At 46.0% G+C, this 20,260-nt stretch overlaps 1 protein-coding gene across 2 annotated transcripts in view; it reads right to left on the minus strand.

Moving 5' to 3' along the window:
- Window positions 1-20,260, minus strand: part of Spred2 (sprouty related EVH1 domain containing 2) — a 101,536-nt gene that overhangs the window by 38,901 nt on the left and 42,375 nt on the right. The window contains exon 1 of one of the 2 annotated variants that reach the window (XM_029483225.2): window positions 5,929-6,126. The exons of the other annotated variant lie outside the window; for it this stretch is intronic. Within the exon in view, the coding sequence (XP_029339085.1) occupies window positions 5,929-5,945 (17 nt within the window). The 5' untranslated portion in view covers window positions 5,946-6,126. Of the gene's footprint in view, window positions 1-5,928; window positions 6,127-20,260 lie in introns of those variants that run through there. 2 annotated transcript variants of the gene reach the window in all.

Genomic DNA, 20,260 nt, shown 5'->3' on the forward strand with positions numbered 1-20,260 from the left:
ACAAACTCAGGCCATGAGTAACTAACTTATCAAGAGCCATCTACTCTGGCCTTCATCCTGGTTCTCTGGGACAGTTGCAATTCCCAAGGCACCACAAATGAACCACCTCGCCTCTGGCAACTTCCTCCAGTGAGCAGGTCTGGAAGGAAGTTCTATAAGCCTAAGCAAGGACTAGATTAAACATCACAGGATGCTCAGAGGCACATCTCCTTGCCTTTGCATACAATCAACCTTAGCCTTTATTAAAAGGCAATTCCAGCTCAAAAGACTTTCAAACATATTCTCACTTCAGTATTCACAATAAGCCAAAAGGTGGCAATAATCTAAATTCATCCATCCAGAGAGGACTGGTTAAACAATAGAGCAACATACACAATGGGTCATCGCTCAGCCTTAACAAACAGTGGAGTCCGACAATGGGATGCATTTTGAGGAAGCTAGGCAAAAGAACCCAGTCAAAAAGGGAGGGTGGGGGGCAAGCTGGGTGGAAGTGGTGGCGCACGCCTTTAATCCCAGCACTCGGGAGGCAGAGGCAGGTGGACTCTGAGTTCGAAGCCAGCCTGGTCTACAGTGAGTTCCAGGGCTACACAGGGAAACCCTGTGTCTTAAAAAAGAAGGAGGAGGAGGAGGAGTCATTGCACCATCCACTCTATTGATATTGTTATCTAAAAGCCATGGAAACAGAGCAGTATGGTGGTTGTCCTGGGCTGGGGAAGAGGGTCAACCACCATGCCTGGAGTTTCGGTTTTGCAAAGTGAAATGTTCTAGAGATCTAGAATGCACAGAATCAGTGTCACCTTAGTATACACTAAGCAGTTGCTAAAAAATATTGGGGTGAAAAAACCCACTGATTTGTGTGCATGGGGGAGGGGTGTTCATGTCACAGTGCAGATGTCGAGGTCAAAGGGCAACCCCCATGAGTCCATCCTCAGGCTTGATGACAAGCACCTTGATTTGCTGAGCCATCTCACTGGCCCTGGACCCTGGTTTCTACCACAGTGAGAAGGGGGTACCTTGAGAAGTAAGGGAGCCACTTGAACTGGGTTCAGGAAGTCTGGGCTGCATGCAGGAACACTCCCAAAGCCTTAAGGAGGGAGCATCACCACTGACAAAAGGTAACAACCAGCGCATGCGCAGGACCCTCTCCAGGCGCTGCTTCCAATGCTAATGTCCGTTACTCTGCTCTTCTGTGTGCACGGCAGGTCACACACAGCTCAAACCTCTTAAGTGCTGGCTTTATTGACAGAAAACGGCGTTTCTTGTAATATCATCTCAAAACATCAGATGAGTTAAATAGAACAGTGTACCCCCAAACTCTGAGACAACATTCTTTAAAAAAAGAAAAAAGGGCCGGGCGTGGTGGCGCACGCCTTTAGTCCCAGCACTCGGGAGGCAGAGGCAGGCGGATTTCTGAGTTCGAGGCCAGCCTGGTCTACAAAGTGAGTGCCAGGACAGCCAGGGCTACACAGAGAAACCCTGTCTCAAAAAACCAAAAAAAAAAAAAAAAGAAAAAAGGAAGGCTAACTTATCTTTATGGGTAAATCGCATGCATATCACATGTGTGTCCACAAATTCCCGGGCACTGGAGTTACAGAAGGTTGTGAGTCTCCATGTGGGTGCTGGGAACCAAACCTGGGTCATCAGCAAAAGCAGGTGGTGCTCTTAAATACTGAGCCTTTGAACACTGAACAGTCTATATACAACGCAATACACACACACACACACACACACACACACACCAGGATATTTTTATGATTAGACCCTCTTTATTTCTTCTGATCTCAGTTTTGAAGATTACTAAAAACAATTACAAGAGTTTTCTAACACTTCCATCTCTTCTCCATGGGAGTTAGCCATGTTTTTAATATTACTCAAGGCAGGGAAAAAAAGGGACTGGCTTAATTTTTTTTTTCCCCTTTGGAACAAGTTCCTGCCAGATTCTGCACACTGCAGCTCTCCGGCGATGTGATGAGAACACATGCCCACCCACAGACACTAACTTTGCTTCTCACTCTCCCTGAGCAGCCTGTGACACATGCTGCTGTGCTCAGCGGATGGAATTCAAGAGCCCCAGTCAAGCAGCAGGGCCCAGGGGGCCAGAGCAATGGCAGGCAGGCAACCGAGGAAGCAAGGAGAGGAAGAGGGGAAGGAAGGGAGGGAGAGAAAAGGGGAGGAGGGAGAGGAGGACAAGAGCAGAGGGGTGGTAGGAAGCACAGAGAGGGACAGAGGGAGTGTTTCCATTCTTTACAATTGCATGGTTTACCTCTTGACTGGAATCTAAATACAGCATCTCACTGAGATTTCTCCCATAGTGACCTCAGAAGACAGCAAGAACAGCCGAATCCCAGAACCACTCCCAGAAGGCATAGCAAGGAAGGGTCCACTTACAATCCAAGTCAAAAGCTCTTTCAAAGAGAACTGAGATGCCAGCCTCCTTCTGAAGTACTGGCTTTCTCTACAGTTCTCATGAGCCACAAGGAAATGGTACTTACAACTCAACTCATGTGCACGGCTCCCCTGGCTGCCCCACTTTAACGCCAAGGCACTCTAGGTGTTAACGCACTGAACTGCCAGCAAGCTAATGCCCAGCAAAAGGAACAGTCCACAGTGGCTAGATAAGAGAGGGCACGTATCCGTTTATACTTCAGAGGGAGGCTTGTGGCTTAAGAAATTTACACTATGCTTGTCTCTGGCTTCTCTGAGCTAAACAGAAAGCCTACAATTTCCAAATAATGACAAAAATTCGCCTCTAAGTGTGTGCTCCAGACATTGGACAAGTGTGACACAGGCATGCACAGGTAAAGCCTCTGATGGGAGCCAGGCATGTTCTCAGCACACACTCTCATACACTCTCATACATGTGAACAGCAGGAGCAGGCTGCAGACTCCAGAAACAGGACTCTCAAAAGCACGTGAGTATTTTTAAATGTTGGCAGCTGGTCTATAGTGATTTTAAATTAGCTTGTTTTTATGAAATAGTTACTGAATTCATATAGCTGTAATAGATCCTAAAAAGAGGAGTCTTCCAACCAGCTAAAAACTGGGAAGCTGTCTGTTCCACTAAGATACCATGGGCACTATGGTCTCTTAGGATAAATGAACTCCATAACTGACACCTCCCAGACACAGCGGAAAAGCACATCTTTTGTCTACAGTTGCGTCACTTGGCTTGGTTCAGAAAACGTGGTTATCAAAACCACCATCAGGTGGATTTTGGAGTAGAGCATTCTTTCAGGAACCAAAGTTAAAAGAGGGTTGGGCCTGAGTCCAAGTGCATACAAATGTGAGTGCCGGCCGGGCGTGGAGGCGCACGCCTTTAATCCTAGCACTCGGGAGGCAGAGGCAGGCGGATTTCTGAGTTCGAGGCCAGCCTGGTCTACAAAGTGAGTGCCAGGACAGCCAGGGCTACACAGAGAAACCCTGTCTCGAAAAACCAAAAAAAAAAAAAAAAAAAAAAAAGTGAGTGCCTAGCCCATGCCTCGCACATCAAAGGCAGCGAGTTCAATCAATATTCACTGACTACTTCTAAGCTGAAGAGTAAGACCTTTGGTAGCAGTGGTAGAAGAGAAAGAACCCTAAAGACTATGGTCACCCTGGGCTGATGGCTCACGGTGTTCATCATCAATGGTCACCCTGGGAGACAAAGATCGGGAAAACAGGATATTTTCATAGAAAATACCAACCAATCAAGAGAGGGTGGCCTTGGTGGCCTGGAACTTGTTATGTAGACCAGGCTGACCATGAACTCACAGAGATCTGCCTAACTCTGTCTTTTCTGGTTTTTTTTTTTTTTTTTTTTTTTTTTTTTTTTTGAGACAGGGTTTCTCTGTGTAGCCCTGGCTGTCCTGGAATTTGCTTTGTAGACCAAGCTGGCCTCGAACTCAGAAATCCGCCTGCCTCTGCCTCGTGAGTGCTGGGATTAAAGGCATGCGCCACCATGCCCGGCTCTTTTTTTAAAAAAGAGATTTACTTATTATGAGTACACTGTAGCTGTCTTCAGACACACCAGAAGAGTGCATTGGATCCCATTACAGATGGTTGTCAGCCACCATGTGGTTGCTGGGAATTGAACTCAGGACCTCTGGAAGAGCATCCAGTGCTCTTAACGACTGAGCCATCTCTCCAGCCCCGTCTTTTATGTTTTTTAAGAGACAAGATCTTATACTGAAGTCCAGGCTGGCCTAGAATTTACAATAATCCTACTTCAGCTTCTTGAGTGCTGAAATTACAGGCAAGAGGCATTATGCTTGATGAAGTTTTTGACAAAGTGAACCACAAACTGAGTGTTTTTTTTTTTACCAAAACTCTGGGGGACCTCATATACATACATATATCCAAAACTATGTATTCTAGTCAAGTCAACATGCTCAAAGCAGCTTTCCTGATCTTGAAACACAATCTTAATGAGAAGGAAAAAGGCTCTCATTTTGGATCTGAAATATTTTTAATATCAGCAAGTGCTGTTATTGAATGTGTACTATATATACATATATGCACATATGCACACAAAAATAAACGCTACAGATGTGGGCAGGGAATTCTTAGCCAGACCCCAACATACTCCAAGCACTGTTCTTCTTCATTATCATCCTTGACCAAAATTAGCAAGTTACGGCATAACAGGTGGCTTTCATTTATAGAATGTAAAATTAATGAAATTTAAAGGTGGTTTGTCTTGAAAAACAAGCTGGCCATTCTTTTAAAAAAAAAAAAAAAAAACCAGAAAGGGGGGAAAAAAAAAAGCACACTATAATCTACAAACAGAACATACCGAGCAAACTCCTTCCAAGTTTTCTAAATGTGCTGAAACCAATAAATGAAATAAATCTGTTTACCAGGAGTTTAAAATTCATACACCTGAAGAAAACCACGGCTTTACTATAGGCTCTATGATAAATAAACAGGGATGAAGCCCGCCTTGCTCCCTAGCTTGGTAATTCCAGATCCATAGATGTTCTCTCCAAGGGACTGTAGGATTTACACCACAGAGGGGACTGTGTAGTCAGTGCTTCATCTCAGGCAAATGCATGGGCAGCGAGCGTTAGTACAGGTCCTGACCCCATGCGGAGAGCCCGTCCAGCAAGGCAGACATAGCACAGATATAAACTAACTAGAGCATCTGTCCCGGACAAGAAGGATTTAAAAAGTGTCCTTTAAAAATATGAGGAGACACTGAACAGTCTGTCAACACACATAGGAATGTTTAATATACTCAAATAAACAAGGCATGTGCCTCCACTAGCCAGGCATTGTTTAAATTTAGTGAGTGAAGAAAAGAGAGAAGGTCAGACAGGCAGCCACAGCCTCCCAATTATGTGGAATGATCCTTCAGGTCATGTGGAAGCTATAATTAAATGTTGCTATCAAGTCCCCACTCCCTTTTCTTCTACCTTGGAAAAGTTGATGCATTGATTCAAGCAAATTGTGATCGGCAAAAATAAACATATCAGCTGAGGAGGGGACTAAAGCTTTCTTGCATTAAGCCACACAAGGGGGGGGGGGCTGGGCAGAAGGTACGGATACCGAAAGATATTCATAATTAGACTGTTGACACCAGATAACACCCTTAGCTACCCCCTCTGCTTACTCATTGTTTCAACATTCTAAGCTACCCACCTAGAAGGTCTGTTGTCCTTCTGTTTCCAAGCAGCATCCTTAAAACTTATTAATATAAAATAATGGGTTGAAGCTATTTTGATGTGAATCTCTAGGGAGATTCAGAGAGGGCGATGAGTGAAGAAAAACTATCCGAGAGAAGATCAGTGGTTACCTGTCTTTGCATGTGGGTGAACACACACACACACAAACACACACACACACACACACACACACAGGTTCCCATAAGAATGTTACACACAAACACTGGACAGGTTCAACAGAGAGGAGAACAAGGAGGAACTACAAGCCAAGCAAAGAGCCGGCACGTACCTGCCTGGAGATGCCATTTCCTCTACATCGTGGAGTCCAAGGGCTGCCCGTTAGCATCATCGCTACAATAAAGCTTCCGATAAAAATGGATCCTCTCTGGCTGACCTGCGAACCAGCTGGCTGCTGAGCAGTAGTTTCCCCCATATATGATTCAGTCTCCTTGACAAATATACTGCATTGTACCGGATGAGTCATCGGCGGGTTAGAGTCCGCAGTTTACAGGCCCGTTGTCATTACCCACCCACTTCCTGCTCCTCAAAAGTAGAAGCTGGGAGGCTGGCAGCTGACGGAGGCTGGGATTTTTCAATTAAAATATTGTTTAAAAAATTCCTGTAAGTTACAATGATCAGTCATTGACAGACGTCCGAAGTGCACAGGAAGCCGAGCTCTCACACAGCGAGCTGCGAGCTCACACACGGCGAGCTGTGATTCCAGTCTGTAGACCCACAAGTGTGAGCCGATTATTGCCCTGCCAAACCACGGAACTTTGCTCAGATTCGTCTCTCTAAAGCGTCTGGTTGGGGCTTTGTTGATTCCTGTGTTACTTTCATGTCCAATCCGACCTGACCTCAAAATCACCATTCTCCTGCCTCAGCTTCCCTAATGCTGGTATTACAAGTGGATGTGACCATGTCCAGCTTGATTCTTGGGTTGTAGGATTACCAATTACAGGAATTATAAAAACCTATACATAAAAATGATTTTGGAGGTGGGCATGGTAACACACTCCTGTGGCCCTCCAGCCCTCAGGAAGCTGCTGACACAGGAGGGCAAGAGCATGAGGCCCGGGTTACACAGTGAGACCTTTTCTCCAAAGTAAGTCGGTAATGACCACACAGGGAGCTGGGAATGTGCTCTGTTGGGAGAGTGCTTACAAAGCATGCCTAAGCCACACTGCAAAAACCCAGTGTGGTGGCACTTTCCTCAGTACTAGGAAGGTACAGATAGAGTATAAGAGTTCAAGGTCGAGCTGGGTGTGGTGGCACTCGCCTTTAATCCCAGCACTTGGGAGGCAGAGGCAGGCGGATTTCTGAGTTCGAGGCCAGCCTGGTCTACAAAGTGAGTTCCAGGACAGCCAGGGCTATACAGAGAAACCCTGTCTTGAAACACCCCCCCCCCCAAAAAAAAGTTCAAGGTCAACCACAGCCCCAGAGAGCTTGAGGTCAGACCTGTCTCAAAATTTACAATTACTAAAGTATGTCAGGGGTGATATGAAATGATATGAGATTTGTTATAAATATTTTATACCCCCCCACACACACAATAAGTAGTATAAAGGCAGGAGGTAAAGAAACAGCAAAACTTGGATAAACTGCTGCATCTGAGACTTTTTTCTTGTCTTCTGAGTATCTTGAAAAGTTTGTAATCTTTACATGCATGTTTTCTTCAGTTCCTAGGATGCCGTGTGAACCAGAACAAGGTCCGTTTTTACTCGGGCATGGAGCTGCCGTGCATGGAAATGGGGGAAACGGGGGATGGGGAGAGGATGCCTGCAGCCTGATACCTTGTGGGTGTGGGAGCTGAGGCTGAGGCTCAGTAAGTCTTCCAGCTGGGAGGAACCACACGCCCTTAGGCCACTGTGAAGGCTCCATCAATCCCTGGAATGAGCGGCTGGTATTCCTCTCTGGATGATGAGAGCTTCCTTGTGCTCTGAAGCCATGCTCATGAGCTCAGCTGTAACACTATGAGGGAGAGGCGTCCATTCCCAGATTCCTTGCAAGGCTTTGGCAATGTTCCCTGAGAATGTATATAAGTCACATCCCGAGTTCCTTACACCAACAAAGCCCTATGTAAGGTGGCAGTGTCGGCTCAACTTACTTCATGCTCAAGTCATCTGGAAAAGAAGGTTTTTGATCTCATAGCTGAGAAAAAAAGTCTAGTGGTTTTGTTTGCATGCTAAACAAAACTAGACGAAACCAACCTTCATTTCAAATCCTCTCCATGTGGATCAACTGTGAAAGTAGGCAAAGTCACTCTAGGAAACAGATTCTCTACTAAGTCCCAGATCCCTCCCTCAAGTCCTGAAACTGACAGCCGCCTCAGCCAATCACCAACTCCAGGTTTCAAAGGATGTTGTCTAATGGACTGCAAACTGGCCACCAGAGGTAGGACAGCCCCATGCCACACCAAACCTCACTAACCCAGAATGATTAGGATGTGGGACTTAAGGACACTTAAGCTTGGCCAAACACTTCCTCACAATCCCTGACTTTGGATACAGTAGCTCTAATGCAAGATGGAGGTCCATACCTCTCTAGTAAAAGGAGTCTATTGTGCATTTTAAAGAAACAAACCTATATCTCTTTAAGGAGTTTTATAAATTAGGGGCTAGGAATGCAGCTTAGCTGGAAGAGTGCTTGCCTGGCATACATAAACCCTGGATTCCACCCCCAGGAATGTAACACTATTATAATAATAGAATGTAGCACACTTATAAGCTCAGCACTGGGGAAGGAGGCGGGAAGATCAGAAGTTCAAGATCACCTTCAGTTACATACTGAGGCTAGCCTGGGCTCTATGAGACACTAGTGGAGAAGGGAGGTGGAGGTGGGGCTTTTGTAAGTCAGAATTCAGTAATTAAAACGACAGAAATAGAGGTAAGGGCTACTGCACAGTTGAGAATGGTAGCTCAACACCTTGAGCCCATGTTTAAAAGCCAATTGTTAGCCAACCGGGGTGGCGTGTGACTTTAATCCCAGCACTCAGGAGGCAGAGGCAGGAGGATCTCTGTGAGTTTGAGGACAGCCTGGTCTACAAGGGGAGTTCCAGAACAGCCAGCACTGATACACAGAAAAACCTTGTGTGGGGCGGGGGGCGGGGGGGGGGGGGAGCCAAGTGCTGCAGTATGTGCTAGTAACCCCAGGGCAGGGGGCAAGGGAAGCAAGCTCAGGAACTGTGACATCGCAGAGGCTGCCACCTGGCCAGCCACCTGGCCCACAGGTGAGCCCCAGGTGAAAAGCCCCATCTCAAAATCATTAAAAATAAGCTGGACAGAGTCGTGGAACACACAGGAGGTTGTCCTCCAGCCCCAACATACATAAACACTGGTACCTACATGCCCACATACAGGCACACACACCCAGGAAAACCAAAATAAAAATAAACAAACCCAGCAGTAAATGTGTGTGTCCACAGAGAGAAAGAATACAGGGTAAATCGGAACTGTAGTCATTGGGCACAGGAAGAGGGAGTGTTAACATCACTCTGGCTATTTTCCTACAAGTATGAAATACTTCAAAATAAAATTAAACACACAAAAGAAAATATCTAACAAAACTATGGATATAATAATCACAATAGGGGCTGGAGAGATGGCTCAGTGGTTAAGAGCACTGCTCTCCCAGAGGACCTGAGTTTGGTTCCCAGCAACCACTTCAGGTCGTGCACAACACCCTGTAACTCCAGCTATACAGGATACTATGCCCTCTTCTGATCTCCATGGGTAACAATCACACACACACACACACACACACACACACACAGAATAAACGCACCCCCTAAGTGTATACGGCTACAGAACCTGGACCTTCAGCAACCCCACCCCACAGCCTCACCATCCACCTCTAACTTAGCAATTATCCACTCTCACCTGACCGTCTAGAGTGGTCCGTGCCACCACCAAAAGCTGTGAGGAGGAGGATGGGTTGGGTTTGTATGGGAAATATTCTCCACTGGTTTGGTTATTTGAGCATTTGGTCCCTAGCTGATGGTGCTGTGTAGGAAGATCATATGAACAGAAATGTGAAGCCAACTTCCATCCGGATGGATGCCTGTTGCCATGCCTACCTTGTTGGCTCACCCCTGGAACCAGAGCATAATCAACTCTCCTGCAAGTTACTTTTGGCTATAGAATTTTATCACAGCAACAAAAAGTAACTAATATAGAATAATGCAGAAGTCCAGGTCAATGCTGACATTCTGACGAGTGAACTGGCCCTGCAGTGGCCATTTATGGTGCAGGAACACTGGATCTGGGACCACAGAGATCAGTAGGTATTTTTGGCCTCTGGGCTCCCATACCTTCACATGTTCATTTTCTAGCATGGAAGTCAAACCAGCCAGGAAAAACACAGCAAATTGGCCTCTGGTTTCTTTTCAGATTTATTTTTATTTTATGCACATTGGTGTTTTGACTGCATGTATATCTGAGTGAGAGTGTCAGATCCCCTGGAACAGGAGTTACAAACAGTTGTACACTGCTATGGAGATGTTGGGAACTGAACCTGGATCCTCTGGAAGAGCAGCCAGTGCTTTTAACTGCTGACCCATCTCTCCAGCCCCTGGCCACTGGTTTCTTTGATTTTCCTCATAGACTTCTTTTTGTTTGTTTGTTTTTTGTTTTGAGACAGGGTTTTTCTGTGTAGCTTTGGCTATCTTATATCTCAATCTGTAGACCAAGATGGCCTTGACTTACAAAGATCCTCCTGCCTCTGCCTGCTGAGTGTTTGTGTCCTGTGTCTGTGCAGTGCCAGTGCAGGTCTGTAGGGAGCGGGTGTGGCAGCAGTCCCAAAGGCGCCAGGGACTGCAGCTAAGTCGTATGACTTGCACCTGACTTCCTCAGAGGTCATCACATCCCTTGGAACTGGAGTTACAGGTGGCTCTGGGCCACCATGTTGGTGCTGGGGACTTAACCTGGGTCCTTCATGAGATGTTCTTGGCTGCCGTCAACCCTCCAGCCCCTCACAGCCTTAGTTTAAGGCTCTTGCCATGTTTGAATTTGTCAAGTTTTTTCTTCTTCTAAGTCGTTATATTGTATTCTGTTTTTTAAAAAACAAATACAAGCCAATGTCAAGATCTGAAAGTTATCATGGGTAACAAGGCGCTCTAAGTAATAAGTACTCTGAGGTAAAAACAAAATGCACTCAGAACCCAGGTGTCTTGGCTCAAAACCCAGGCTTAGTTTGTCTCCTCAAAACCTTTTTCCTTACTGTAAAATGAGTTTATATTATGGATAACTCATAAAGCTATCCTTTCTCAGGTAAAATGGTATGTTTATTTAAAACTTAATTCCTAGCTGAGTGTGGCACCACATGCTGTAATCCCAGCACTCTGGAGGCTGGGGCAGGAGGATCAGGAGTTTAAGGTCAGCCTTGGCCGGCCTGGTTACAGGAATGTCTCAAGGGGGTTGGGAGGTGGGGGAGAGGTAGAGACTGGAAGAATGAACTAATCAAAAACTAAAAAACCAAATCTTATTTTCTTTCAAGATTTATTTATTTATTATATGTAAGTACACTGTAGCTGTCTTCAGATACACCAGAAGAGGGTGTCAGATCTCATTACAGATGGTTGTGAGCCACCATGTGGTTGCTGGGATTTGAACTCAGGACCTCTGGAAGAGCAGTCAGTGCTCTTAACTGCTGAGCCATCTCTCCAATCCCCAAACCTTATTTTCATCTTGAGTATAAAAAAATACAAACTCCACAAAATGTTCACTTTATCCTGTAGTTCTCAAATATATGAAACAAAATTTTGCTCAAATGTATATATTATTAAGGAAAGAACTTCATAGAAAAAAACACATGGGAGGGGAGGACTTGGGCATAGCTGTCAATGGCCCATTCTAATGGTTACCGCACATTAAAACCAGTGTTTAACAGACTGCCTGCATAAAATGTTCTAGAAGCAAGCCAGGTGCAGTTACCTGAGTTAGGGGACAAACTCTGAGTAGGGGTCAGAAAACAAGAACAGGTTTCTCCTGTCAAAATAAACAGCAGCAGCTGGAAGCCTGACTTCCTCACGCAATGCTGGACTGAATGGGTACCTGTGCCTGCTTCCATTAGGGCTTAGAACGGGCTCTGGCTCTTCAGCTCATACACACACACACACAACAGTGATGAGGATGTTCACAGTGTGTGTGAATTCCACTCTCAGGGGTGGGCCAGCTGAGCCACCACACTCCTCTGTGCTTCAGAGGTGCAAACTTAAGAGTTGAGCAGCTGTGACAGATTAAGGGACCCCCCCTCACTAAGATCCAGTCTGACGACTCCTTTGTGTGTGTGTGCGCCTGTGTCTGTCAGCAAAACATACACATACAAATAAAAAATATACCAGGCAGTGGTGTTGCACACCTTTAAGCCTTTAGCCAGAGGTAGGAGGATCTCTAAGTTTCAGGACAGCCTGGTCTGCTGAGCAAGCTCCAGGACAGCCTGGGTTACACAGAGAAACACTGTCTCATACTCCCCACCCCAAAGTGTCTGTCATTTATTGGTCCCTTATTGCTTAACATTCCAATCTAGAATCAGATACTCAAATGTTATCTATGGTCCTGTGCAACTCATGAGCTCTAGTGTTCAACGGGAACAGCCCACTCTGTCTTCCCACAGGGTGGAAACTAAAGCCCGTTGCTCTTGCACCCTGACTTGCTTGCTCAGAGAGTCCCCTCCCTACTTTGGAGTTTAGTCCATCAGATGTAGTGTATAAGGTCACAGCCATGCCTCCCTCCCCCAAGCACATCTGTGCAGTTTACAGAAACCACATGTGTCCCAGGAGCGTGAAGCAAGAGGTGAAAGATGATCGGAAAGGAACCCTCAGGAAACTGAGCGAACAGGAGTGGGTGATGCTTTCTAGGAGGCTGGATGGCCACGTGAAGCATCAAGAAAGCTGCCAAGGGCCTTAGGAAACTTGGGCTGCACAACACTGTTGCCCATAACAGAGAGATGGGTGCCAACCCAGGGAGATGAAAAGCATGCCTCAAAAGATGGCCCCGAGAAAGCCCTGCATCCACTTACGATACAAATTTTCTTTGGCAAGAAAACTTGTTTATTTGGGGAAAAATGAATCCTCAGAATTAATGGATAATGCAGGTGAAGGGACCCCTGGGACGAGTCCCTGAGAGGGGAAATCTGAACAAAAGAAACCATTCTCTGGCCTTCACTTATGTTCTTTTGAAAACAAAGTCTTGGCCAGCTGCTAGGACACAGATGAAATCTGGGGTATATGAGGATAGCTGTCTTCCTGGTGGTCATGTGCTGCTTTCCCAACAAAGTGAATCCAACAGAGAATAGCCAGGACAGCCCAGGGGCAGGGATGGCAGCTTAGAGGTATAGATTTATATGGTTACCTCCTGAGAGAAGAGTCAGATATGTTGGCACTGTGATGAACAACTTCAGGCAAATTCAGTATTCTGTGGTGCCGACTTATGTCTAACTGGCTCTCTGTGGCTCATCTCAAGAAGAGTTCGGATTAGCCGCAATCAGAGGCCTGTGCTGATCAGATGCATGGGAGCTAATTGCGCTGAACGGTTGTATTTGTTTCCCTTTCATGAGACCCTATGACACAGACTCGAGACAGGACTGTGTCCCCAGCTGTCCCTAGGAAAAGGCAAAGGGAACCCACATTTATCCCATGTCCACTCTATAGGGTGATAGCATTTTGTTTATAAATTTGGTTCCTAGTTGGCATGGAGCAGACATGGGCTGCATTGGTGCACTGATGCCCTCTACAGGGTCTGTGGCACAGAGCACTATACATAAGGGCTTTGACAAGTCACTCTGGAAAACCACAGGAGGAACCAAGGGCTGAATTAGCAAGGAAAAAGCCTGTCTTCAAAGTGCTACTTCTAGGCTCAGCTTGGGGGTCAGGTATCTGAGAGAACCAATTTCCTTCCTCTTCAAGCCTAGAGTAGGCATGCAGAGGGCCATTCAGAGCCAAGCCTGAATCCTCCTGGGATCTGGACTCAAGACAAACCAAACCTGAATCAAGGGCTGAAATATCAAGTTAAAGGGGTGGGGCAGGCTCAGAGCCTGGAAAGGCATATAGAGGCACCAGGGATCACAAACTGGTGCTGTACCAAATGCTATTCTAATCAGACCAGCCCTGAAAGTTTATTTTCTGAGCAGCAGTCAGGTTGGGCTCTGTCACTGGCTATGTGTAATATGAGTATAGGCACTTTGTGTCTTCACGACCTCTAAGCCATAAAGACACCTGAAGCTGCTCATGAGCTGCACAAGTCCAGGAACAGGGCTGGTGAAATGGTTCGCTGAATAAAGATGCTTACTGCCAAGTCTCATGACCAGAGCTTCACCCCCAGGATTCACATAATGGAAGGAGAGAAATGACTCCTCAAAGCTGTCCTCTGACTCCTCCTCCTTGAAAAGGAGGGGGGAGTTATGGTGGTGTACACTTTAATCCCAGCACTAGGGAGGCAGACGCAGGCAGGTCTCTGAATTTGAGGCCAGCCTGGTCTAAACAGCAAGTTCCAGGCCAGCCAGGGCTATAAGGTGACATCCTGTCTCAAAACAAATGAATTAAAAAAAAAAAAAAATCCCCTCTTCTGGAGAAAAATCTACTGCCCTTTTTGAGACCAGTCACCATAAAACATTATCCAATACTCGGGTGACTTCCTCATGGAATGAACCTTCCATGAGGAAGCCATCTTTGTCAAATGGCTAGACAGATATTAGGTCAGTCTCTTCTGGGAAATCTCAGCAACGCACCTTAATAATTTATCTGTAAAAGCAACATACAATTCACGGGACTAAAAGGCCTGAAAGGTCATCTTATGAGCAGTGGTCAGGTTGGGCTTTGTCATTAGCTATGTGTAATATGAGTATAGGTAAGGAAGACAGACTGACAGGAGAGAGACAGACAGAGAGACAGAGAGAAGGAAGGAGGAGAACAATAACAACAACAACAACAACTGGAGAATGGGGGGTGAGTGGCACACAATACATGTGAGAGTTGTGTTCCAACTTTACAAAAACCAATAATCAACAATCTTAAATTAGGTGGTGCACATCTTCAAGCCCCAGACCTTGGAGGAATGCTTCCAATTTGAAGGCAGCCTGGACAATAGAGTGAGTTTCCCACCATCCTGGACTAGAGAGCCTGTTTTTAAAAACACAAATAGGCTGGTGTAATGTGGTAGTTCGTGCCTTTAATGCCAGTACTCAAGAGGCAGAGGCAAGTACACAGATCTCTGAGTTCAAACCCTATCCGTCCCCTTAAGAACCAAAACAATGGCTCACAAGGTACCGGCCTTTGCTGTCAAGCCAGCCACCTGACCCATACATATAATGGAAGAAAACTAATGTCTTGCAAGGTGTCTACTGACCTCCACATGTGCTCACCCTTGCTCCCTACCTGTAAACAAGTAAGAAACGAAGAACCTTGTTGGGGATGGAGATAAAGCTCAGTGGTAGACGGCTGGGATAGCTCTTGTGAGGTTCAATGGATTTCCAGTACAAAAATAGAGAAGGGGAGGGAGGGGAGGACTGGAGTTCAGTGGCAGTCAAGATGGGCCTCACACGCAACTAGTATTGCAAATTCAACACACTCAGAAGAGAACAAGAAACTGAAGATATTCAAATGCCAGTGTCTTCCACACCTGCTAATGTGACCTTGACTTTGTACAGAAAGGCACAGTGCAAGCTCATCTTCCCCCACAGCTCCTAAATGTCAGCGCGCTGTGCATCTGTACTGGCCTGTCCCAGCACTGCATACATGTGACAAAGTGTGGCTTATTTGGATTGTATTCAGTTGTTGCCACCAGGCTTCAAGAGCCACCGGCAAGGGTGAGTTCCACCCCGTGTACAACTCTGTACAAAAGAGGCTGATGTTGCTGGGAGAACAAGTCCTTCCCCTAGTCAGTGTGTGATCAGAACAAACCTGGTGTGGCACTTATTTAAGGGGTTATGGTGGAGAGGCAGTTCACCCACTTCCTTCATTTGGCAGCCCTTTACAAAGAAATCAACATAAATATCAGGTACTAAGCAAGAAAGGGAGAATGGAGAACTAATGTGGACTCCACCCACTCCAGCTAAGATTAGGAAGATAGAGCATGAATGGAGGCATTACAAGATCTGCTCTTGTGCCTGGGCTGTGTGTACTTGAGCTTGTCTTCCAGAAAACTTCTGACCAAGGTTCTTGTTTCTAATGCCCCAAGCTCCCCTCTGCTCTTCTTTCTCAGCTCAGGAGGGAGGAAAGCTTCCCCAGATTTCATCTGTTTGCTTCCTGTGAGCCCTGCCTTTAGGAATGAACCCAGTGAGGAGGACAAGTCTCAACATTTGAACATTCCAAACTACCAGGCTGGGTCCCATTTTCCTGCCACTCAGAAGCTGGAAACAAACACAAACATACTATCAATTTGATACCAACAGATAAGCAGCCAGACAGTCCCCATGCAAAGGCCACAGCCCCCTGAAAACCTCGGCTAACCACACTGCAGGGCTCAGCTCTGTGCCTTCCCTGTCCCCTAGCATTAACGTCCAGATGCTGTTGGCCCCATTTGTGCTTCAGGGTGAGGAAGGGAAATGTTCGAGGGCTTCAGACAGAAATCTATCATCTGTCGCCAGGGCAGGCATTATGGGAAGAACAGGAGTTACATTCCATTGGCTGATCCTGATCATAGCCTTGCTGGGGACACAGCAGGGCAGATTCTTAAGGCATTTTAACAAGCAACAGTCAGAACTTATAGATTAACTGGGACATAATAAAGCCACCAATTTATCTGACAACATAAACACAGATGGATCGTTTTAGCTGATTGCGCTCCGATTCATAAATCAACGTTTAAGAAGGTGCATGCTATCACAGTCTATAATCTTATCCCTTCTCTCACCGTCAAGACTATAGGAGCCATCTTCTAAGTTTTTTGGTAGGCTGAGATATAGCTTAGTTGGTAGAATATCTGAGCAGCAAGCAAGAAGCCATGGGAACAATCTTCTCCAGCGTGACATAAGTGCAGGTGTAGTGGCACATGCCTGTGGTCCCAGCACTGAAGTGGAAGGGGGAGGGCTTATGAAAACACCCCCCCACACACACATACACACACACACACACGCACAAACACACAAAGCATACCTTTCATAGTCTTCAGATCTTGACTTTAAGAAGTTGATTGTTTTATGTGTATTGGCATATCTTTGCACCATGTGAGGAGGTCAAAAGAAGTTATTGGGTCTCCTGCAACTAAAATCACAGAGGGTTGTGACCTACCATGCGTGTGCTAGGAATTGAACCTGGGTCACCTGGAACAAGTCGATGCTCTTAACCTCTGAGCCACCTCTCTAGCTCCTGGACCTTGATTTTTATCCCTTTGATCTTTCTAAACTAGAACACAAACCACCCAGCCAATCTTTTGCACATCTGCACACTTCTATAAGGATACACCATGATTTTGTTTAGCGACTATTTGTCTTTGTGGAGCTAGACACACGAGACCCAGAGCCTATGCAGGGTCAAGTGAACTGCCTATGAGCTACAACCCCATCCCCACATTATCAAAGAGCATTTGCGTCTTCCTAACCTTTTTGCAAGATCAGTCATGCGATGAATAACATTAGAGATGTCTTTAAATATCAAGATGTGTGCTTACTGCTGTTAACCACCTGACTGTGATACAGAAAGAGAAAGAAGAAAAACTCAGCAGCTGCAAACCCATCCTGACCCAAGACAGAGCCCTTGGGGAAAGTCTGATTTGCTGGGCTATAAAGTGTGTCAAAGATGCTCAACAGAACTTTGAGGAAGGAATGAGGGTTCAATCACGGGGTGTCTGTTCTCCATCCCCATCTGTACCCTCTTCCTGCTGACTACCCTCCCCACCTCTCCATCCGATCTGGAGCTGTCCTGACATCTGTCACTTTAAAAAGTTCTGTCTGGATGTGGCGAGGAAATAGCCCAGGACCTCAGCACCTGGTATGGAGCTTCCTGAGTCTACACCGGAAGACCCTGACTCACAACAATGAGCAACGAAACAAGTACACTTTACAAAGGAAGACTGCAACAAGGCTGGTGCCATCGTCCATCATAGCATCCACCAGAACCCAGAGACATAGCTGGAGGTCAACACAAGAGCCACTGCTGGGGAAGCCAAGGCTGGCCTTCCCCTCCACAGGAGCACAAGTGTCAGCTAGTGCCTGGGGAACTTTCAAAGGAGAACTCCTCAGAGCCCAGGAGACCATCCCTTCTTAGTTAGCTACAGCTTCCAGCAAAGAACATGTAAACTGTATACAGAATGGACCCCACTGTCTTTTTTTGTGTGTGTAGTTCAGGCTGGCCTTGAGCTTTTTCTGATTCTCCTGTCTCTACCTCCCAAATGCTGGGACTACGGGGGTACACCATTATGCCTGGTTTGTGGAATGCTGAGGATCAAAGGAACCTGGGAATCCCTGTATTTTAGGCAAACACTCTATTCCCCATTCGAAACCTAGTCTTTTCAAAAACTCTGGCATCCTTATAGCATCTGGAATTTACAAAAGGAGCCTGCCTTCAGGCCTAAGCACTGCATATATGCTACATCTGGGGCCTAGATGAGGCTTTCCTCTAGAACCGTGGTTCTCAACCTGTGGGTTACTAGCCCTTTGGTGGTCAAAAGACTCTTTTACAGGCTTCACATATCAGACATTCTACATATCAGACATTTACATTAAAATTCATTAACTGTAGCAAAATGACAATTATGAAGTAGCAACAAAAAAAATCATTTTATGGTTGGGGGGTCATCACAATATGAGGAACTATATTAAAGGGTGGCAGCATTAGGAAGGCTGCCTCCAGAAAGACTCAGGAAGGCAGAGAACCATCCTGTAAGCATCAGTCAGGCCAGGTGCCTTAGACGACACCACTTTCCGGAAATGCACACCCATTATCACCTACATTTGCATCACTACAATGTCCTGACCCCAGAGTCAAAGTCAAATTATTGATAGTTATATTTCTGGGGTTCTAATAAAAAAAACCAATATTGTCAAGGTATCTTTAGTCCAACTGGAGGAAACGGAACGGATTTGTTAATTTGGATTGATGGTATTGATGAAGCGGCTCTTACCCTAGGTCTTAGGGATACACACAGAAGTATTTACATATGACATCTGCACTTTAAAATGGCTACCTGCTCCCAAGACCATATATTCACTTTCCTCAGCAACTAAACTTTTTTCCCCCACCAACAAAGCTACTAGTTCTTAGTCTCAGCTACACATGGTGGTGGCATGGCAGGTTTCTGTTATTGGTTTTTTTTTTTTTTTTTTAGGTGGTATATAGTTTGGAGTACAGCCTGGCTCCCTGCCTTTTCAAAGCTCCTGGGTAATGCTGATGTACTGCAGTAGTTAGGTATCACTGCTGTGAGAACCTGTTGGGACTCAGTAAGAAGTGGGGGCATGCTGAAAGGACATTGGTGGCTGGACACTGGCTTCCTGAGACCAGGACCCCGGGCCTGAGATCTGGGCCAGCTCCTTTAAATTACTGAGGCCAGGAGGGATTAAACACTGGAGCTCAGTACAAACTAGGGAGTTGGTGGACTGAATAAAGCCAGAAGTCAGGCCTACTCTAGATCCACATTCCACTGGCTCCACACCCCTCCTGCTTACATGCGCATTAAGTGTCAAAGTGTGTCTGGTGGAGATCAGCCCAGGCCTGGACAGATAAGGTCCTGTTTTAACTGGCTGAAGGGCTATAAACATCCAATTGCTATAGCAGCCTGAGAGCTGGCCTTATTCAGGTAGAGAGGAGCAAGCAATTCCCTTGGGTCAGCAAGCTTCACAACACAAGGGACTGTGAGCTCCTGTGGGTATCATATTTTGATGGACAGCTGTGAGCCTCTGCCCACTTTCTTGTGGTTACATCTAGTGTCGTCCTCGGGGCTTTGGGGAAGATGTGTCTGTTGAGGTACTTTCTATGTTAATATAGACAAAAACTTTACAACAACACGAATGTCCCCCTTTCACAGAGAGGAGTGAAGCCCAGGCAACCTTGGGTTAGTTTACTATGACTGAATCAATACAATGGTAGAACCAGATCCAACCAAACTCCAAAGCCATGTGCCCAATCCTTAAACCCAACCTTCAGGAAGGTCTGACCATGGCACCTCTTTCCACTCACAGGAAAGAACCCAAAGGTTGCTTGAGCACTCTACCTTCCCTAGTGAACCCGAAGGTACAAGGCTTTGAATTTGCTCAAATACAGGACTCGAGTTAGCCCTACACTGTGTGCCCACATCCAGCTTCATTGTGGGGCAACTCATTTGCGGGTAGGTGCTTTGTCTACAAACAGGGAAATAACAGTGGCTACTTGGGTATCTTGGCGTTTGTTCTGTTAATTAACTTTGTGCCATGCTTGTATACCCCAAGCATTCAACACATGCCTGCTCCCATCTAGCTGAGATTTAAAAAAAAAAAAAAAAAAAAAAAAGGTTAAATATAAAACAGACCACAAAGTGGGGGCAAAAATGTAGTTGGTACTGTATGGGTCAGCAGAACAGGGTTTGCCCTGTAAATGGACACGGTTCTCCTGGACTCTGGGTCAATATGGAACTCTTCATTTGCAGCGGGGAATTATCTGGGGCTTCAGCCAGCAGCAGAACTACCCCTTGTTCCAGAAATGCCGGCAGACTGAG

The sequence above is a fragment of the Mus caroli genome, unplaced genomic scaffold, assembly GCF_978045245.1.
Source record: "Mus caroli unplaced genomic scaffold, Mus_caroli_1 scaffold_13, whole genome shotgun sequence".
Taxonomy (NCBI): domain Eukaryota; kingdom Metazoa; phylum Chordata; class Mammalia; order Rodentia; family Muridae; genus Mus; species Mus caroli.